The 22,714-nt window shown below is 41.3% G+C and overlaps 1 protein-coding gene across 3 annotated transcripts in view; it reads left to right on the top strand.

Annotated features, from left to right (window-relative positions):
* clip1b (CAP-GLY domain containing linker protein 1b) overlaps window positions 1-22,071 on the top strand; it is a 37,728-nt gene extending 15,657 nt beyond the window's left edge. For all 3 annotated transcript variants that reach the window (XM_069700876.1, XM_069700859.1, XM_069700868.1), the window contains 9 exons: window positions 2,258-2,320; window positions 8,794-8,900; window positions 14,161-14,206; window positions 14,391-14,434; window positions 17,342-17,429; window positions 17,524-17,689; window positions 17,770-17,822; window positions 17,916-18,028; window positions 18,418-22,071. In XM_069700876.1, the coding sequence (XP_069556977.1) occupies window positions 2,258-2,320; window positions 8,794-8,900; window positions 14,161-14,206; window positions 14,391-14,434; window positions 17,342-17,429; window positions 17,524-17,689; window positions 17,770-17,822; window positions 17,916-18,028; window positions 18,418-18,652 (915 nt within the window). In that variant the 3' untranslated portion in view covers window positions 18,653-22,071. The remainder of the gene's footprint in view (window positions 1-2,257; window positions 2,321-8,793; window positions 8,901-14,160; window positions 14,207-14,390; window positions 14,435-17,341; window positions 17,430-17,523; window positions 17,690-17,769; window positions 17,823-17,915; window positions 18,029-18,417) is intronic.
* The last annotated feature ends 643 nt before the right edge of the window (window positions 22,072-22,714 follow it).

Here is a 22,714-nt window from a genome sequence, read left to right as displayed (position 1 = left end):
AACACTTTGTAGCATATTAGAGTTATATAAAGGATGTTTAAAGTAGCATTATAAACTATTTTTTTATTTTACTGCTCAGTGATAATTTGATCAGCAGCACTTTAATGTCTCCAATGCACCGGAAACAAATTATGAACATTATGTTTGGTTGCGCTGCAGATTTTAGGTGGCATGTGCACTTTGGTTGCATATGGGGGTTGTGAGCAGGTCCGCTAATGGATAATTATTTAGTTTGAGTTAAAACTAGTCGGTGTTTCCCAACAAAAAAGCGATGATGGTCACTACAGGAAATCTTGCAATCGTGATAATCAACTCAAATTCAAGCAATCTTCGCAATATTTGATAAAGCTTGCAGTTTTGCAAAATTCCTGCAATTTTTTTCTTCAAGAAAAGGTTGTCGACAGAAGCTCTGCTGTAACTTTTATGGCATAGTAATATTTCCAAAGTAGTCTGTCTAAACGAAACTGACTGGTCATCAGAGAAAAACAGAACAAGCGGAAAAAACTGAAGTAACAAAATGTGGGTTTATTATTGGAATGAGGAATATGTTGCATTAGTTTTGTGCAAACTTCAAGTTTTAAGAGACTGCACTTTGCTTTTGTGCATTCAATTTGTTTTGAATTGATATTAATTAAGAAGCATTTAAAGCTCTTATTTTGACAGCAGACGCAGCCTTTGTATTCTGTATTACAGTCACAGTCTGTTCTGGAAAACCTACGGCACATTTTTACATTTTCTTTCCTCTAAGTTTAATGAATAAATAAAAAAAGATTATAGCTAGAATGTTTATCTGATGTGCAGCATGCTTATTCTCAAAGGAAGTGATTACATATGACTCGTTATCAGGTAATTGTTTAAAGAAAATCAAAACTGTTTTTACTTGACTTGATATTTTTTCAAATTTCGGGAAATTTTACTGCAAAAAAAGTCACTTAAAACTCCACAAATGACATCGCAATTTTTTGGGGAAAATGCACTGCAAAGTCAAAAAAAATGTATCACAACAATCACAAAACAAACGCAGCGAAATCCTTCTTGCATGCTGTTTCTATAGCTTTAATACTTGTGCTCTCTGTACCTTTAGATAAATCCAAACTACAGGAAAACTTTAGTGATAATGCTCTTATATTTCTAGTCGTCTTTGTTTTTGCACACGTCGGCGCAGCAGGTGCTTTAATGAGGTAGGAAACGACACGAGTGGGTTCATCAGAGCTCCGGTATTGAATTGCAGCAGCTGGGGGATGCTGGGAGTCTCCTCCGCCTTCTGCTGCTTCTATTATGTTTTCTAAAAAAGACCCGAGTATATAAAGTGCAGTTTTTCAGTTACAAGAGAGCATTTTGTTCTGCTTCCCTAAAGCCAGAGCTTTCATACTTCTTCTGCTCTCGTTTCATCAAACTCATTTCAGATTTCAGATGGATGTAAAAGTGAAACGGCACAAGAAGCTCGAGGCTGACTCAGTAAAGAGACACCTTCACCTTTTTTTTTTGCCTCTGATCTTAATGACCTCTCTCTGGTCTATTAATGGAAAATTGCACTTATATCACCGTTTAACTAACTAACTTTAAGATTGAATTACCCCTAGATTTTTCAAGTACCCATTTTAGCATCTTTTGGTTCATTGTTTTTTTTTTTGTTGTTTTTCGGGGTGGGAGGGGGGGGTCTGTAACTTTACTGTTTCGATAGGCTTAATAAACCTGCTGGAGGCCACCTGCTCAGCACCAAATGTCACACAGACAGTTAGAAACTTTAGCTGGTGAACATAGTGGAGATTTAAGTAGCTAAAAAGTCCGATATCTCCTTCAGGAGTTGGTGGAAACCAAAAACAGAGCAAATGGAGAGTTTCTTTTCATCCGGCGACCTCGGGTAGGGCTCTAAATGGATCCAACTGTTGCTATGCAGCTTTATTACGTGACTGTAATGTTTGTGTTTGCAAGTTGTTTCCTCTGCCCCCTGTTGTAGTTAAAAATAGTACGTAAATAAAAAATAATGAACTCGTAAAGACTCTGCTGTGGGATGATTCAGTTTATTTCCCATTCGAGGCAGAGATACTCTTTAAACACTCACCCGACAGAGTTCATTACAAACTAAAATAACCTCTAAAACACAGTAATAATATTCTCGTGACCGCAAAACATTTATTTTGTGCTTTCAGAGGGGAAAAAGCTCATTATGTAATAAACTGTTTGTCTTCCAGTTTCGTTTTCTGTCCATAACTGTGATGTGTGAAACTAAAAGTTGCCTCTTTATGTTTTTCAGTCTACTGAGAAGTCGCTGTCGTTCGAGCAGCTGACCAACGAGAACAAGGCGCTCGAGACGCAGGTGAGTAGAGTTTCAGAGGAGGAGACGTGTCAGGTGATATTTCCCAGCGCTGGCTTTGGGTTTTTCAGCCCTGGAAATCATCGCTTGGGTTAGATTTATGCTTTGTTTGCAACACACAAAGACTTAACAAACGCCATCCAACCTCTAAGACTGTCGCCTTGGACAGTTCTGATAAGAAGCACGTCTCTAGTTTCACCTTTGAGATGAAGGGCGTTGTTTGTGCCGCACGTCCAGCATCAAATGAATGCATCGTCCGCTCGGTGCTTCGCTCTGACGGCTGTGCGCAGCTGTGTTAGACTGAGGATCTGCCAGCTCCACCTGCAGAGTTTGACTGCAACTCGCTTCTTTTACTTTGAAGGAGTTCCTCTCAGAACTTCCTGTCGCCTGTAGTCTTCTTTGCGCGTTTCTGCTGTTCACGTCTAATCTAGAGACACTGAGTTTTACCTGCAAAGCGCCGGAGCCTGAAGGCAACGTGTTCTTCTTCTCTGCATGTTGTTTAATGACAGTTCGCAAACATCTTTTACGTGCATTACTGCCACCTTCTGACAGGAGTTACGCATTACAACCAGACGGGAAATCAGGAACATTGATAGTCGCATATACTTTTCAACTTTTTTTGTTTTTTAAGGACTGTTCAAACATTTAAAAAAAAAAAATCGTGTCCCATCCCTCTTCCAAACAAGAAAGAGAAAAAGCTTTAAGGATGAAGACTAACTGATGCGTAAACTTCCCATCATCCAACACAGAGCAGGTCAGAGCTGCTGACGTTAGCTGTGAAACAGTAAAAACAGTAAATGTGTCTGTGGTGAGAATTATTAATGTAATTTCAAACCCCACGAACTGCTGAAACTCTTCTTGGCTTTGAAAGTATTTTGTTAGCCCGACACGGTGACGGTTTCGGCTAACATCAGAGCAGCCACGGTTCAGTCCGCTCCTGCTCTTTTTATCGCCAACCTTTCGGAGAGAGCTTGACATGCGCCTGCGTGTGTTTATGTGCGTCAGCTGCGTCCGTGTGCAGAGATTTGCATATACACATACATCAGCTCAGCGTGTGTCGCCCGCAGGGTTCCTGTTTACATCAGGGTTCCCGCACTGACTCCACGTGACGGGCCGAGTCCCATTCGTCGCGTTTACTCATCCGGGCGTGAAACGCTGCGCTCCGTGTGTGTGTGTGTGTGTGTGTGTGTGTGTGTGTGTGTGTGTGTGTGTGTGTGTGTGTGTGTGTGTGTGTGTGTGTGTGTGTGTGTGTGTGTGTGTGTGTCATCGCTCTCAGCCTCCTCGTCTCTCCGACTGTCGCTGCCGTCTGTCACCTGATATCTGAAACACTTGACCCTTGCCGGTGGTCTGAACTTCGCTCCACCTGCAGCCGATCACCGAGCCTCCGCTGCCCTCTTCCTCGTTTCCTTCACCTCCGTCGTCTCCGCGGCAGCTGCCCGCTCCAGATGTTCAGGGTCACGACGGCGTGAGAAAATGGGCGACAGATTAGACGTGGAGATGAACGTTAACATGCTTCCTGTTTGATTGTAATTACATTCATCACTGAAGCTGCAGCTCTGAACTCTCCCTCCATTTACCAACTAGTACTTCATAAATTGATTAATAATTTAAGTATTTTTATACGATGAGATATGAAGTGTCCTAAATGGTTGTATGAACAGTGAATTGATTAACAGTGGCTCTACTTCTAATCAGTTATATATGATTGCACACATGAACAAATCCTCTCTGCATGTTTATAAATGTTTTATAACACACTGAGATCGTTCAGAGAAAGTGGAGTTGAAATCTTTTAATAAACTCCATGTAGACATGTTCAGTTTAAAGTGAACAACATGGGGAAAAATATTGATATTGATAGTCAAAAATAACTCGGTGTACAAAGTCTTTAAAATTTCAGCCTTTTATTTCAACTAAAGTTCTTTGGTTTACTTTCGATAATTAATTTCTCCTGAATGTAATAATTTAATATCAATAAATCTTCATCAATCTTCTGTTTGATAATCCTGACAAACAGAAACAGAAAATCAAAAACACGCAAACCGCGAACTGTTCAGCATGTCTGCAATCTGCGTGCATCGTAAAAGCACAACATGAAAAATTTAAAATGTTTTCGGTCGCCGCACACACACACACACACACACACACACACACACACACACACACACACACACACACACACACACACACACACACACACACACACACACAGAGAGAGTCGTGAGTCATGAGTCATGAGTCATACACACATGTTGTGGAGCGGTTATTCAGCCGGGACGCTGCTGCAGCTGCCGTCTCTCTCGCAGGAAGCTGGAGGTTGTGATGTAATCCTGCACATGTCAGAGGGAGCTGCAGAGTGTGTGTGTGTGTGTGTGTGTGTGTGTGTGTGTGTGTGTGTGTGTGTGTGTGTGTGTGTGTGTGTGTGTGTGTGTGTGTGTGTGTGTGTGCGTGCGTGCGTGTGCGTGCGTGCGTGCGATGCCTGGCTGGACAGAACATTGCTGTGGAGTTAATGGACGGTTGACTTGAGACCGTCCTCTCGCGTTGAGATCTCACATGTCTGTTGGACGATTTGTTGACTTTTAGTTCGTTAATTCACAAAAACATTTAATATAATTTCAATAATCAATCAGTTGTTGTGATTTGTTTTTGTCATTTGAAACACCTAAACTATTTCTGTATATTTTTTAGAGCAAACTTGGCAGATGGAGTTGTTTTTATTTGGTGTTTTCTGACAGTGAACTCAACATCTTGCGGTTTTTGGATCAGAGTTGGGAGATATAGACACCGGATGTAAACAAGCTTTGTGTTTTCTCGGTTTCATGTTTGTGGTTTTTACCTCTCGGTTGTGTTTATTTTGTGGTTTTCTATGAGAAGGATCTGAGTATCGTTGGGTTTCGGGACGGCTGCTGAGCCAGAAGAAGCGGTTTGGATACATCTCACTGTTTTTCATTATTTTCTCAGATTTTACAGAGCAAACAATAAATCGATTAATTGAAAAAGTAACTGACAGATTTCGATTAATTGAAGAAGTAACTGACAGATTTACTGATATCGAAAGTAGAGGTTTGCATCTCTTCAACATCTGTTGGATTTACAGTTGATACGATTAGTTCGGTAATCAATTAGTTGATTAAGAGAAAATGAATCAACAGTAATTTTGGTCACAAATTATCGGTTTATTGTTACTGTTTTGTTTTTGAGTTTTCTGAATCACGAAGCTGCAGCACGTCCGGTTTATGTCATTATTATAGTTCTTTTTAATCTTGATATGCCGCCATAAAAAGATGTTAAAATGTAATTTAAGATTAAAATGCAATAGAACAGATCAAATTAAACATAAGACAACACATTCATAAAAGTAGTAGTAGTGTAAAGTGCAGGAGAGCTTCAACTGTAGTTAAAAGTTCAAATAATGAGACACTTCCAAGTTTTGTCTTTTTTTTTTTTTTGTCGTTCATTTATTATCTGCTCCAACTTTGGAAATATTGTGAGAATTTACACAGATACTCTTAAAAATGATCGGAAATGATGCAAAATTGCACGTTTTTAGATGGAAAAACGTGACCTCGGGTGAGGAGTCACGGTCTTCCACTAATTCTGTACATGTCGGTGTTTTCTGCAAACTTGCACTTGTTTTCTGCCGACTTGCCGCCCGAGGCTTCAGGTAACAAACCAAAGCATCAGCTCGCTGTTTTCCCGTCGCCGCAGAGACCTTGGTAGTTAATGAAAACGAGGTTCCTGCAGCTCAGATGCTGTCAGAGATCACTAATTATTTTTATATCTGAGAGTCTGAGATTCACCATGAATGAAAGGTTTCTGCAGAGTTTGTGTACATCCAGTGTGAGCCGGAGGGGAGGAGCTTATTCGCGCTTACATAATGAAAGTGCTCGGCCTCTTTAGAGCGAGGGAGAGCGATCGAGAGGGAGGGAAGCTGCCGCGGCGATGCCCCCCCCCCCCCCCCCTCTCCCGTTTCCCTGTGCAAGCCGAAGCCTGTTGGCGGAGCAGAGCTGATGGTTTATTGATGCTGCGCTCGTGTTCGACCCTCTCAGACAGAGCGGGAACACTGCTGCCGTTTAGCTGAGAGTCCAGCGGTCAGGATGGATGTAGCTGCTCGGCGTCAGGGTTACTCCAGCAGCATCTACTTGCCTCGCTACCAGGTAGGATTGTCTGGTGTCTCTCTCCCTCTCTCGTGTTAGTTATTGTTGAGATTTCATGATGTCACACACTGGATGGTTGTGTGTGTCCTTGCGCGCGCGCGTGTGTGTGTGTGTGTGTGTGTGTGTGTGTGTGTGCGTGCGTGCGTGCGTGCGTGCGTGCGTGCGCTCGCTCGCTCGCTCTGCAGATCTCACTGTGCAGGTGTGCGATAAACACTGAGGCACACAGCTGATGTCACACTCTGCAACGTGTGAACGTGCAAACCAAAACACGCTCCAGTTTTATCTCATCTGATGCCAGCTGACAGCGAGAGGGCATCGATTCATTCCTGACTCGCGCACGTCAACTCGTGGTCGAGCATCGCCGTCTGTAAAGCTGCAGATGTCTGAGAGGAACTTTGAAGTGATTTCAGACGCGTTCGGGGTCCCAGAGAAAGTTTGTGCTAGGTGACGCCGAGGGAGCGGACGTTTCTGGGGCTTTTATTTTTAGCTTCTCGTGAATTTAACTCGCGCAGCTCATCTGGAACGTCTCAGCTCTGTGTTTTGTCTTCGGCCTCTCGTCTCCGACAGCAGCTCCTCTCGGATACTTTTTACGGGGGAACGTGATGTTGAGTTATGTAGAGCTCAAACAATCAATCGAAAGGCAGAGAGAGGTTGAAACAAAGGTCCTCAGCTGGACGTTGCAGCTCCCGGTCAGAGTTTTGACCCCTGAACTTTGGGGATTTTTTTTTTTTAAAGCAAATAGTGTCAGTTTCCTGCTCTGTTTGAATTATAATAAACTCATTTTCTTTGGATTTTTGTTGAGTTGTTCAGACAAAATCAGCAATTTATAAAGTAAATGATGAAGAAAATCCATACATCTTGTCCCGTCATCTCGTGGCCACAATTTCTGTCTCTCACCTGCGAGTTCATCGGCTTCTTGTTCAGGTGCTTTCAGTCTTCCTGTGTTTACTGCAGGTGAGATCAGAGAGTTACGCCCTGAAGAAGGCGTGGGTCCTTGCTTTTAGAGTTTCACCTGAATAAAGGCTTTTTTATTTGCTGCCAGAGGAGTGACTTGAACCTTTTCTTCTGCTTCAGCCTTTTGTGTTTCCAACCAAAGAGCTTCTTTTCTTGTCTAAGAAATTTAAAGAGTTGCACAGCTGGTTGTGGCAGAAAAAAACATTGTTACCTTATGAAAAGAAAACTGTTGAACATCTTTCCAACTACCATGTTTAAAGCTGGACGACAGCAGTTTCATCTTAAACTTCGAGGACATGCGAGCGACACATTTAAAATAAATGGTCGAAATGGAGGCAGCGGAAGATAAAATATCCCGAACTTCAGTCTGAAGTCAGTCAAGCTTCAAAAAGCTGTAAAAGCAGCATTACGGGGAGGCGGCGAAGGAAATATGTTCACTGCGCTCCTCAGTGATATAACTCATCGGAAAGTAAATAAACACGTGAGCACGTAGAGAAACGTGTGAAGAAAAGAGTCGAAGCAGCAGTTATTTAACACAATGAGAGTTCTTTGTTCACTGCAGCCTCATTTTAACGCTCCGTTTGTGCGAAATTTATTCACGTTTGTAAATGTCTGAAAGCTCGAGTTTGTAATTCCCAGCCTGAACCGTCAGACCCGATCACGTCGGTTCAGGCTCAGATTATTGAATTATTCCAGCGGGTTTGAGAGGGTCGGGGTCGGGCTCTGCTCTGCTGTGCGCTGCGGTGCGGTGCGGTGGATCAGTGAACTGTGCGAAGGGGCGGGGCCTCTTCTACAGCTGTGGGTCTGATGTGTGTCAGAAAACCCAGATATGACTTTAGTGAAACCAGCGTCAGGTATACAGCCTGGCTCCACCTACATTCATTTTTGTTTTATTGATTTACAAACTTGCCTGTACGTTACATTGGTGTTAGCATGTTTCCAGGTTAAAAAAAAATTCTCATTTTTGCGCAAAAGTTGAATTTTACTTTAAGCTGCTAAATTACATAGAACAAGCAGCTCTTTCTGCGACAGCAACAAAACAAAAAAAGTCAGACAGCTGCTCCAAAAATTTCAGAAACATCACGGCAGACGGGATTAAAATCCCACGAAGGACCAAACAGCTCTCAGAAAAGCAGCAGCGAGCTGCAGCTGTAATTAGGACATGGGGAAATATCCTTACAAGATCTCCTGACGGTGTGTTCAGGAAATCATTGGCCAGCCTCCAGAGAAATAAATCCAGTCCGGATGGGCTTTTAACTATAACAGTGTTGTTATACTGTGAACACAATAGACAGAAAAAGCTGTGTGCGATCACATATTCTCTCTGACGCTCCTTCCTTCCCTCCGTCTGCGTTTCGTCTGCAGCTCGAAGCTTTGAAGCAGCAGAACTCCAAATACCAGGAGGAGCTGAGTCTGTCGAAGGAGCGCAGCAGCTCGGAGAACCAGCGCATCGGCGTCCTCTGCAAGGAAATGTGAGTACTGAGGATAACTGGTGTGTTTTTCTTTTCCTCTGAAAGTGACCCCGGGGCCGGCCCGGTTCACCCGTACACACGAATCCTCAAACGTCCCGTCTGCGTGTTCAGGCTCTAATTATGCAAAAAAAACCAAAAAAAAAACACTGTGCGCCAATGGATTACATCTAGAAAATATCAAATGTTTTTATTTGTCTAACTGAAAGGTCAGATATGTTGTTGAGGAGCCTCTTCTGTAACTCTCTGGAGACCCTCCAGCCTGTAAATACACTTTAAATTGTTGCTGTAAAGCTAGTAATTATCCGGACGATGCCGTTATGGGATTATAGTTGTGATGATGGGGTGGAGTACGGCGTGCGATACTCACGGTGAGGATGGGCTGCCGGGTGTCGTAACTCTCCGATATGAAAATGTCTAAACGTTGAGTCCTTGGCCAACATCCTTTAACCGAGATTTACACCTTTAGAAATACAAATCAGGTGTGAACTGTAACCCATGCTGTAGTTTTTTTTTTAAAAATTATTTTTTTTAAATGGACTTTCCATTCATTGATTTTGGGATTAAAAATCATCTGTTTGAGGTGTGTAATACGTCACAGTTATGTTATTGTTGCGTGGAGATTCATCTGATTTGATCTGAAGCCAAACGAGATGACGTCATTAAAAGAGCATCAGCTGAATGCTGAAGTTCGAAGTTAGTTTTAATCCAGCTGCTTTTCATGCATGAAACTACTGTAACCGTGGCGCAAAGCGGTCACGGTCGGCTCAAATAATCACGATCAGGCGATGATGTCATAATTGTGACAGCCCGACGCAGAAAAATATGCGTACAATATCTGAAAAACGCAACAGACAGCAAATATTGTTTTATCTCTTCTATTTCTGTGAATTTCATATTAAAACATCTGAACTGAATCTGTTCCAGTTACAGCAAATATCATCACTCCATCAAAGGCATTCAGTTCTGTAACGATTTAAGATAGTAATCCATAACTAAACTTTGATTGTGGTCATGGTTGGTCTCTGTTACATGATGTCACAGCTGCAGATAAAATGTGCTCAGAAGTTTATGACCGGCTTCAATGTAAAGATATTTACAGAGAACATTTGACTTTTAACAACATTCACAAAGAAATTAAACTTTTCTGTTAAAATATATTTATAATAGTATTATTAAAGTATTTCATTCATTTTTCATCTTTTTTACACAGATTACAGTTTAATTATTTGAATTTATTCTTTGGGAAGTTTAATTATTTTTTGTAAAACAACAAAAGTAAAAATAAAAAGTAAAGCAGCTAAAAAAAGAAAAATGTCATCAAAGGGATTTTAAAACATGTCTTAAACCTGCAGACAGCCTGTGAAAAGCCTCCAGTGAATTACTCATAACCATAATGTAACTTTGACAAAAATGAATGCAGACGGGATAGAAGGGATTGCATAATTGAGATGGGTTGCGTAATTTAAGAGCTCTCGAACTGTTTATTTATGTTTGAACTGTTTGAATGAATGAAAACCGGCAGAGTCACTGAGCGGAGAAAAGATATCCATGTGTTTAGCTGCAGAGGAGGGTTTTAAACTGAGATGCACCTCCTGAAGGGGGCGCTGCAGAGTGGAAGAGGGGGGAGAAACATGCAAGTTGGGTCAGAAATCATTCGCCCTCTCAAAATCTGAACACTCTGGACAGGATTTTAGACTCAGTGTGACGCACCTTTCCTCACAATATCTTTTAAGTTGGTTGTGGAAAACTCGACCCGAGAACCTGCCTGAGAATCGACACGTTTTTAGGTTCACTTCGGTGTTTTGTGAATCCTGTGACGGCTGTGTGTGTATCCAGGGAGACATCGCAAACAGGAGCTGCTCATAGATAGTTCGGCTATTTTTAATGAAACCAATTATCAAAATGAAACGACTACCAGCCAAAAAAAAACAGATGAACCCGCTGAATATTGTGTCTCAGTTTGGTCTGAAGGCTACAGCATGAAAAATCCTTTAAGATGAGAGCAGACATAATAAAGCGTTATAGATTATTGACCTCCTCCGCGTCTCCCACAGCAGAAAATAATCCTTTCTTTCGTCAGATCATGAATTATTCGTAGATCTTTGATGGATCCTTAAGCTCCATGTTTGTTTACGGTGGATCTCCATCCTGATGCTGAGGTCTATTTATAGCTGTCATGTGCCTCTGTGTGTGTGTGTGTGTGTGTGTGTGTGTGTGTGTGTGTGTGTGTGTGTGTGTGTGTGTGTGTGTGTGTGTGTGTGTGTGTATGTGTGTGCGTGTGGTGTGTGTTTGCATGTGCCCCCCTCCCCCTGAGCTGTGACGTCATAGCTTCAGATGGATCAAAGAGGTTGAATTAAAGTCATCAAAACGATGCAAACTGTCAACAAACGACTTCAGTCACAGCGAAACAAACGCAGCCTTTTCTTCCTCTTTCTCCTCTTCCTCTTCTTTCTCCCCTTCCTATTCTTCCTCCTCTTCATCTTCTTCCTCCTCTTTCTCTTCTTCCTCATCTTCCTCCTCTTTTTCTTCTTCCTCCTCTTTCTCTTCTTCCTCCTCTTTCTCTTCTTCCTCCTTTTCCTTATCCCGTGCGTTTTTTGTTTTGGTTTTACTTTTCTGTGTAAAGGATTAAAAAACGCTCATCCGTCTCTGTCCCCACAATGTGTCCCTCCGTCCTTCCTCGCGCCACTGCTGTTATGTAATCATCTCTTTTCCTCCCAGGACCGCCTGGCTCCAACATGGCCACCTCTCTCCCTGTGACATCACAGTGTGTGCGTTTTTATGCGTTTGTTTGTGTGCGAACAATGTGGCTTTGTGACCTCGAAGACAAACACTGCAGCTCACACGTGTGTGTGCGTGTGTGTGTGCGTGTGTGCGTGCGTGTGTGTGTGTGTGTGTGTGTGTGTGTGTGTGTGTGTGTGTGTGTGTGTGTGTGTGTGTGTGTGTGTGTGTGTTTGTGTGTGTCTGTGTGTCTGTGTCTGTCTGTGCTTTTGTCTTTTTATAATTTTCCTGATTGGCTGCAGTAAAAATCTAAATATTCCTTATTTATTTATTTATTTTCATTTGTTTCGGTGTTTGCAGTGTAGAAATCCAGCTCAGGTGAAGTTTATGTAACAGGAGGCTGATTTATGCGCTGCGTTCACAAGCGCTGTTCCTCCTCCTCCGTCACCTGCGGGAGCAGAGAGGAACTGAACCGAGAGACGTTCTGCTCACGTTCAAGAAGTCCAGTTCTGACTTTGTGAATTATTGAAGATCGTAGCTGCCGTGTTGTGTCGAATGTGTTGATCTCCAGATAGAATGACTTGGTAGTTTGTTATTTAAATAATCTTGATTTCTTGTATTGTAAAGCTAGAATAGAGATGAGCTTATACCCGTCTCTCCATCTGTAGGCAGATCTCTCCAGCTTTAGAGAAGCCTGTTTGACATGAAGCTCAGTGTCGATGAGGATTTACTACAGATTTTACTTTTATTTCAGGTCGCAGTTTTTACTTTCTGTTTTTTTCCAAAGTTTCTGCTTTGATGGCAAATTCAATGTATTTTCCATACATTACCACTTTTACAAAATCTCAGATCTCTTAATACAAACATCTCAGCAGATATAGAAGCCTACATATAATATAAAAAGTGTTGTATTCAGAGTTTCTAGTGAGGTGCCACTCAGGGTCTGAAAAGCGAAGTTGATGCGGAAGTGCCTTAAGCTGCAAAACCACCGAGTGCCACTAGAGGTTGGCTCCAAAAAGCCACGAGTCATTATGGTATTATTAGCTGAAGTCCTTTATTTTTATTTGTTTTCTGGCGGTTCATCTGAATATAATTCCATCATTAATTAGATATTGGGCCTCAAAGAGTGATATGTTTGGGGGTGTATGTTTCCACTATAGGTGGGCGGGGCTTAGTGTTCTCCGGTATCCAGTCCGATCGAGTTACTTCCTGCTCCAAACTGCTCCGAACGAGCAAGATGGTGACGGACAAAATCTGAACTGGTGGCTTCATAAATGCTGACATTTTTCCTGAAGAAAAAAGATGAAGGTATAAATAGAGGTGTTATGATTCATCCTGAGGGGAAGATGACTGTGCGGACCAAATGTCTGGAAAATCATTTTATGTAGCTGAGACGTTTCACTCAAAACACAAACATCAACCATGTGGTGGCGCTAAAGGAAAAGTCAGCAGGATGCATCCTCTTGATTTAATGGAAAAGTTTTTATTTTAGTCTGAACCAAAGAGCCAGAACGACATCCAGATGTTAAGCTTTTTATGAAAGAAATCTTTCAAGTAGCTGGAAGGAAAACACGTTAAAGCAGCTTTCAGATTTCATGGCTGCGGACACTGAAGACGTTCCCAGTTTCTGTTTAGTGGAACGTGAAGCACAAAAATAAATTCTAAATTATGGATGAAACTATTTCACAAGTAAAATTGGGACAAACGGATCGCAGGTGGTTTAATCTGCTTCATCCGAAGAAGACGGAGACGGAGATGTTAGACAGGTGGAGTCTCATCAGTCTTTGTACCACAGAATATGTAAAAAAAAAAAATAATAATCACATTTTGAACAGCACACTTGCCTCCAGTCAGCCTGCTGCTGCTTGTGTTTGGGCGGAGGATGCTATAGAGCCGTGCTGGATGTAATTATACAGCAGGCAGCTGAATATTTCACCCAGATGGTGCTCAGACGAGGTTATTAGTCACACGCTGCTTCAGAGCTCTTCCTTTTGACACAAATCCTAAGAATGACCCACATGGGACGAAACTCAAATTTCTCGCCATAAATCATTTGGTTCCGGCTTCCAGAAATATCTACATTCATAAATTCCTTGCGCTCTAAATTTGATCTTATTCATAGATTACGGTGTCAGGTTTATAACATCTGAAGCTGCTTCTCATTCGTGCTCATGGTGAGATGTCTCCGCTGTATATGAACCGCTCTATTTTCATTTAAACCCTTTAAGACAGGAGGTGTCATTACTGTACATATTTTCACTGTTGGGACTCAATTAACTCTGTTTGACCATTCGGCTTCTTTTTAAAATGCTGGTAAAGTAAAATCCGTTTTTTTAAAGGCTTGATTTGTTTTTAAGCAACACAGTGCAGAATTTATGTGTAAAATAACAGCATTCAAATTATTCTGATGATTTTATTTTGTGAACATCTGGCCCTTACCAGATTTATACAGCAGTGATCCTGACACAGATATCGCTGTTGAGACTGTTGAGCATTAAATGACACGCATCTCCTCTCTGCCACCCTCTCACCCCCGCTGCAGTGAGGAGCTGAAGCTGGCCTCCCACAGGTCCCAGCATCTCGACGAGGTACGGACCCTTTCTAAATATTTCATATGAATGACTTCCTTTTTCTTGTTACAAACCTGAAACGGTGATTTGATTAACAGGTTTTGTCAGTGAGAGCTTTGACCTCACCTGCGGCTGAACTCTTAAAGCTCAGAAGGGTTTAGCCTCTATTTAAACTTCTCTATATTTGTATGTGTTTGCTCAGTGCAATGAAGGCCGCATCAGTCAACAGGCAGACATGAAGACCAGGTAAGAAACTGTGAGCTTTACATGTCTGTTTGGTTGTTTTCTGATTTTTTTTTTAACACACTAAAAATAAATAATTTGACTTCCATAAGTTGGAAATTGATGTTCCTTCAAAATGTTTTCTGAAATTTTTAATTTATTTGATAATAAATTCCTATAAATTAATAGTCAGGGCCACAAGTTCTGCAAAAGAATTAACTAAGTGTAAAAACAAAAAAAAACTTTAAAATGGTATTACTATTTCTGCAGCTTTATTTGAACCTTTTATTCAGCATTTATGAACTGTACATAGATTATTACATCCAGAAATTGTTTATAACACATTTTAACACTAGTGGGGCTGCAGGATGAAGATTTTGTTCATTGTATTTTTTTATATCTCCTCTGGTGATGCACCTTTAACTGCTGTGTAAAGAGTTGTCAAGGACTACAGCTACCGAGGAAGGAAGGAGGAAGCTAACAGGAAGCTACTTGTAGTTTTCGTTGACGAATCTTTGTCAATAGTGAAAAAAAAAAAAAAAAGTCCTGTTCAGTTTCTTTAGATGTCTTGTTTTACCCCTCAACAATATAGACTCATATATAATCACGTTGGAGAAGTCAAAAACACAAACGTTTGGCTTTATTTTCTTTAAAAATGAGTTCAAACATTTTTTTTAATTTTTTTAAAAATACTATCAGTTTAACTTGCTGTCAGCTGGCTGGTGGATTAATCGCCTAATCATTGCAATTCTGCTGTTATAACATACAAAGTGAGCTGTAGTCACCTTCAAACAGAGACAGGCTGTTTCCCCCTGCTGCCAGTCTTTATGCTAAGCTAAGCTAACCAACCGCTAGCTCCAGCTTTATATTCCATGGACAGATATCAGAGGATCTCTGGTCTCGTCACTCTCTTACAAAGAAAGCGAACTTTTCCTTTAAGGACTTCTGCAAGACGTTAACATTTACATATATAAAAATAGCTGAGTATCATCTGCATATCATGAAGTTTAACATCCTGTCTGTGTAAGATGTGACCAAGAAGGGAGCACACTATATATATATATAAAGTAAATAAAAATGATCCTAGAATTGAACCCTGAAGAACTCCACGCCTTAGAGGGGCAAAAGAAAACACGCGGACTCTTTAAAAATCATGATATTTGATGCTTTTTTTTGGGTCATGTTTAAAACTAAATAGAATATATTTTGATTTTAGACTCATCGTTATATAAATAAACAATGTAAATATATCACTTTGGCCCGAAGGGACATTATCGCCAATGTTTCTCAGCATTATTTGGACATTTTAATCAGGTAATTAAATAAAGAGTTGCAGCCTGATATGAAAATCAGACGTGCTCTCGGTTGGACAACACCGGGTCTTTAAACGTGGTTTTAGTTTCTATATCTATCCACCGTGTTGTTGTTTGGTCTTATTTTGAGTCTGGAAACTGAAGCAGCTGTGAACAATCACGTCTGTGTAGTCGCGCCAGTCAGAGACAGAAACCTCACGCTCAGTAATCACAGGATTAAAAACGTCTCGCTGCCTCCACACCGGGTTTGATAAAGCGAAGACGATGCACGTCCGACGAAGGGTGACAGTCACGCATCAAAGTCGAGCGCGACGTGAAAGATCAGAGCGACGGGAGTGGAGTCGGAGCGATGGGCCGCTCCGAGGGTTTTAAAGTGGCGGGAGATGAAGAGGCTGCACAATTAGGGCAGAAATAATAGATGAGGAGTGTCTTCAAGTGAGCATTAAGGAAGACAGGAGATGTGATTCAGCGAAACGACCTGCTTCGCTTCACTCTGACTCGTCAAGATGGCTGCAGCGGAGATGTTAGGTGGAGCGTCACTGGTCTGATATAATGGGTTTTTAAGGCAGCTGGTAAAATCCACTGTTACATGAATCCACTGAAATGCAGCTGAGATGATATTTGGTTTTTCATCTATATTGAATCGTCGGTTTCTTGTTGTTTTCGTTGGTTTGTGGAGTCGTAAAATAACCTTGTTTATGTGTTAAAGCTGTGCTGATGTTGAAACCTGAAGATACTTCAGGATTAAGGGAGTTCATGAAATAGATTAACAAAACAGAAAAAATTAATGCTACTTTCTATGCTTCTATATTTTGACCACAAGTGGCGCTATGGAGTCACGTTTCGATTCGAGCGTTGTTGGTTTCTTCTGTAAGATACATATAAGAAGACACACTAGCATGAAGACGGTCTATAAAGACTGTAGTCTGAAGCCAATGCAGAAGTGCCTTAAAGTGCAATACCACTGAGGGCCACTAGGGGCTGTCTCCGAAGTCATTATGGTGTCATTAGGTAATTTTCCTCCTTCTGATCAGTGTTCTGGTGGTCCGTCTGAAACGATTCCAGCCTTGATTAGATATTAGGTTTTAAACACAGCTATGTTTGGGGGACGTGCCTGTTTGATTGAAAGGTGGGCGGGACATATTCAGTGAGATCAACCGCTCGCTCCTCCCCAGCTCGTCCAAACATGGCCACTTCTGGTACCAAAAAACCAAGATGGCGACGGACAAAATGCCAGACTGAAGGCTTCGAACAGGCAATTTACAAACGAATGGGCGACATCACTGTTGGTCGACACTTTAGTTTTAATAAGATGTGTTTGTTTCTTCTGCGAGAGACAAACACGAGGACGCTCAAGCATGCAGATGATTCGATACATGGTCGAGACATAATAAATAGTCAAGCCGTTCCCATGATCGACTGTCGGTGGCGATAATGTGCAAAGAAACATTTCCGGGAAACAACAAAAGCGAGAGGGAATAAAAGTTAACAAAGCTACATTTAAAAAAAGTACTTTAAAAAAAATCACCTCTACAAATGTTCTTTATGATCAGAGATGACCTGAAGTGTGAGTTTGATGCAGTTTAAACGTGCGTACGCTCTTTAAATTTCCCCGCAGAGAAACGATCTCTAACCAGGAAACGGAGGCGACGGTCAAGTTCCAGAAGTCAGACAAGGACCGCGAGCTGGAGACTCTGAGGAACGAGGTGCTCACACGTGATTTGTAGTTTCTCCGAAGTTCTCCCTTCGCGCTGGGTAGTCGTCTCGGGTGTGAACGCCCGTCTGTCTCCGTCTCCGCAGATCGCCGTGCTGCGAGGGGAGAACGCCGTGGCCAAGACGCTGCAGTCGGCCGTGGAGACGTTGGAGAGAGACAAGGCTCAGCTGCAGAGCCGAGTCCGCAGTCTGGAGCAAAGGCTCATGGGAACGCCGAGCTCGGAGGGAGAGGACAGGGAAGCTCCGCCCTCAGGTGAGCAGACATTTTGAGGGAAACGGCAGATGAAACGTGTGTTTTGTGGATGTTTTCTGACTCGCGGCGTGTTCGTGCAGGAGATGCAGCTGTGGAGCAGCTGAGGGAGGAGAAGGAGTTCGCCGAGGGCCAGGTGAGACGTCCCACGCGCCGGTTCTCAGGTCTGTTGTTCTCGCCACAGAATCCACCGTTAACGCGAGTCCTCCGTCTCCCCCGTCTCCTTCAGATCAACTTCCTGAACAGCGTGATCGTCGACCTGCAGCGGAAGAACGAGGAGCTGAAGGTCAAACTGAAGAAGCTCGCTCTCGCCGAGTTCAACGGCAACGACGGGACCGACGGGTAAGAAATATATATTCTAAAAAATTACAAATAAAACTATGACTGGACGCCTCACGAGCCAGCGGATGAATCGTGAGCTGTGTTCCTGGAAAGTTTTCTGGTTATCTCTCTTTTCATCTATTATTGTAAATTCAGATTCTGGATCGTTGGTCGACGAAAACAACCCTCAGCGTTGACCCACACTTTGAAATTTGCATTTCGAGCCAACCAGCTGATAAATAGCTGTCGTTTCGTCAATCTTCCACCAAAACTCGTTTCCGAATAACTTGGAAGCAAAGTCTGTCAGTTTGTTAAGTCGTCGAAACGCAGAGAACAGGGAACCTTCGTTAATACGGGATGTTTTGCGAAAGGTGATGAAAAGCGGCACCCTCTTCCCCCTCGTCTCGCAGGTTGGACGAAGGCGTGTCGAAGAGCGAGAAGAAGGCGCCCCCGCGTCTCTTCTGCGACATCTGCGACTGCTTCGACCGCCACGACACGGAGGACTGCCCCACGCAGGCCCAGAGCCCCGACTCCGTCCCGCACACCACCTACCACGGCAACCCGGCCAACGAGAGGCCCTACTGCGACATCTGCGAGGCCTTCGGACACGCCACCGAGTCCTGCAACGACGACCAGACCTTCTAGAGCTCGCCCTCGCCACCCCTCCCAACTCCTCCTCCTGCCTCCCCTCCCTCCCCCCGCCTCGTCCGCTCCGCCTCCCTGCAGATTCTCCATAAAGTATTTTTATACTGTATTTATGCATATCATTAATAGCCACTGTCCCGATCTGACACCTCCACCCCCCGCTGCTCCTTTTCTCCGAACATAAACCGCTCCTCCAAATATGCTGCTTCGGTGCAATATCGATGTTTCTAACAGAAAGAGTCCGTCCGTCCGCCGCACTCGTCCTTCTCAACGTCTTCGTCTTTTGAGTTTGTTTCTAAAATCGGCATCGGTGACGTTTCACATCTGTCGGAAGGTGTTTTTTTATTTTTTTTTATTCGTCGATTGGCAACAAAGTGAAGCACAGTTCAAAGTGAAGGGAAAACGAAGCACCTCTTTTTCTTCTGTATCACATTCCTCAGTCTGTAAACCAATCAGAGAGGGAAGCTGCCAGGTCACGCGTCCGACCGATGTTTTTAATGTACAGTGATGTTTCGTGACGCTCTCCTTCCAGGGTATCAACTCGCAGACGAGTAACGGGGCCACTGCAAAGAAGATAAGAGATTCGAAGTACAGAAAGTCGTAATATTTTGAGGATGAAGCTCAAAGCAAAATTTCCTTCCTGTTTATTATGACACCAGTTGTAATGAAATCTTGAAATATTATGACTTAATTCTCATAGCATTATAACTTTTCCTTGAAATTATGCATTATTTTTGGAAACATTATAACTTTATTTTCAAAATGATACAACTTTTTTCAAAGAAATAATGACTTTATTGTTTTAATATTGCATAAACACCATTCTAGAAAAACAAAACTTTTACAAAATAATACAAGTTTATTCTCATAACATTGAGATTTTTTTTTCTCAAACTATTGCAACTTTTATAAAGAAATATTTTGTTTTAAAAACAACTTTTCGTGAACACTTTTTTCGACAATATCAGTATTTTCTAGAAATTATACAATTTTATTTTCAAAATGACTTTTTTTTCTCCTAACTCAACAGCTTTATTCTGAAAACAGCTTTACTCTCAAAATATGACGTTTTAATATTGCGACTTTTTTTTTGCACAACACAACTTATTTATTCTCAAAACATCACAACTTTTATCTATAAATATTATGACTTCATTTTGTAATATTTTATGTATTTTTTCCTTAATATCACAAATTTATTCTTGAAATATTACAATTTAATTTTCAATCCATTTCAACTTCTCTGGTGACCCTAATAATCCACTTGAACGTTAACCAGAGGAACAAATATTATCTGGTAAAGTTCAATGTTGACCTTGGCAACCGTAGTTCGAAACTTACCATCTTCCTCCAGAGCTTTCGGCTTCATCTCATGGTCCTGACCTGCGGATGGATTTCCTCCTGAGTTTACAGACGTGCTAAAGAGCTTATTCCGGCATTTACTCCACCTGCTGGTGAAGACCGTGAGATGCAAACGAAAGCTCAAGGAAAAACTAGTAAGTGGACTTTAAATTAAAGGGACACTCCACAGATTTTACAAATAAAGGTACACTTACTGTTTTTTGGTGAGCTGCTCTTACCGTCGTCATCGATGAACTTTTTTTTTCTACCCGTCCACAGGTTGATATCCTCGAACGACTTGGCCGAAAGTCGCTAAGGATTTGTCGTATTTGATGATGAAATTGTTGCATTTTGTTATTTATTGTCTGGTCTGGACCAGTCATATTCCTACAGAGAAATAAGCTAGCACTGATTTAAAGGTGTGTAGTCTGCACAAGGACGACTGTAGTACCGGTGACAGGAACTCACCCAGAAGAAATTATAGAAGCCTCTACTAACTTAGTTTTGCACTGTCCACTTTAAAGATTCAGCATCCAAGAAATTCACTTTATGATTATAAATTTATTTTATTCACGCAGGGCCGTGCAGATTGTTCAGCACTGTCTCGGTTTCATACCAAACTCTTTAAAACTAATGTTTGACATTTTGGTACTTATGCTTATTAGCTTTAAGCGTGTCTGTCCACTCCAGTTAAAAATAATTACACCTGTGAGCATATTCACAAATCATATATATATATATATATATATATATATATACTAAATAACTTGATGACGTAGTATTTTTAAAATTCAGGCACATTTGTTCTCTTAAGATCTGACACAAGCACCAAAAACATCCAGTGACCAGTTTACCTCAGCGTACATCTGATTTCATGTATGACCTGATTTTTTTTTTTTTACAAGTCTCCTAATTCCCTTTATTTCAAGGAAAATTCTATATTTTTTCTGATTATGTCTCGAAAGTGAACTAAAATACAAATTAAATATAAAAACAAATGACTATAAGTAGCACGATGACCATTTCCAAAATTAACCAAGATTTTTCTTTAAAAATATAGAGTAAAAAGTACGTTGTAAGTTTATTTATTTTCTATTAATTCTCGTGTTCACAACCTCAAAATGCATCATAAAACCATAAATGTGCACATAAAAAAAGTGAAAGCCTCTTAAATGCTAACAATCCTGGCTAATACTGACATAAATATGGTCCTTCTAGATGCAGTAAACCCAAGAATCAGCTGTAATATCGTAGCACTGAGATAAATTTGTATGTATTTATCAAGTACAATTTATTAAACCTGCATGTCTGTATGGTAAATATGAGGCTACAACAGGTTAGCTTAGCTTAGCACAAAGTTTGGAAACATAACAGCAAATTATCATTTTCACGCTTTTTATTTTCCACCAAATAGAGAAATGAGATTACAAAAAAAATTCACGTTCATTTGGGAGTTTTAGAGATGCTGGTTGACGCATGCCGTTTCCAGTCAACGTTCAGCGAATCCTGACTCTAGCCCAAACTCAAATTAGCATATTTCCTAAAATGCCAAACTGTTAGTTTAAATTAAACCCGTACAGCAACATGTATTTGACCTATTCTGTTCTAGAGCACAATCCTGGATAATATTGAATCTTCCAGTGTAACAGTGTGTATAAATAACAAATGAAGCGACTAACCGTTGACACTCGTCTTTGTAAATACCAATCAGAAGCTCCCTTCTGATAAATGTGTACACGGTGCCATCGAACTAAATAAATAGCGTTCATGTGTAATACATTTTATTTTTGCCCCGTTGATGAGACTGATGTTGTATAAGGAGGTTTCCACTCCGGGGGAGGGGGGTAAAAAAAAAGCCCATTTGTATAGATTTTAAAACATCGTGTACTTTATAAGTGATGAGTCTAATTATCAGTGTAATGGTTTTATATGTAACAGTTTCAGGCACCATCTCGAAATGGTTTCGAACCGTTTTTCTGATGTTGATGTGGTGTAAAACGTCACTGTTTTCTATATGTACTGTATACTCAGAACAGTCGAAATAAGAAGTACTAAGAAATTAAAGCTTCTCTGTTGTTTTTGTCGTCGTTTCACTTTTAACTTTCCTGACACCAGACTCCCACTCAAACATGCATTAAAGCCCCAGATCAATTCACGCCGGGTCTCGTGAACCCTAACGAGGCTTAATTTAAATTATTCAGGTGTACTTTTAAGATATGCTGGTTTATTAAGGTCTAAATGGAAACTGGGAAAAAAAAAAAAAAATTCAGTCTCAACTATTTGCAAAGTATTGTAGTCAATATAAGTGGGTTTTTTTTTTTTAAACTTACTGCAGTCAGAATTAAACTGATAAAAACTATTTGTTTTATTCTTAAAAAAAAAAAAAAATTAATAAAATTAAAAGAAACTAAGGACACTCAGAAATCTCTATGAAAGGCCAGCAAGCAAGTTTAAACATATAGGTAACGGTATTTTTCACTAGAAATGCCTCAAGTAATGTTTATCCTGCCAATCAAACCCAAGGAATGGTCGCCTTTCTGTAATATGCCGCCGCCATCTTCTTTTTTAAATTGCGGCAAAAAGGCAAAGGTGTGTTTTTGTTTTTTTGGGGGGGAGGGGGCTTTTACGGCACTGACGTCATCACGTTCCCTGGGTTCGAAGCCCCTCCCCCTCCCGAGGCATGCCGTCGATGTACTGTTGGCCGTTGGGTTTTGTTTTCAA

The sequence above is a fragment of the Brachyistius frenatus genome, unplaced genomic scaffold (assembly GCF_029030835.1).
Source record: "Brachyistius frenatus isolate BFR_SWC_R1_liver_20210118 unplaced genomic scaffold, ASM2903083v1 Contig_3, whole genome shotgun sequence".
Classification (NCBI taxonomy): Eukaryota; Metazoa; Chordata; class Actinopteri; family Embiotocidae; genus Brachyistius; species Brachyistius frenatus.
This window is presented reverse-complemented; position numbering and strand designations above follow the sequence as displayed.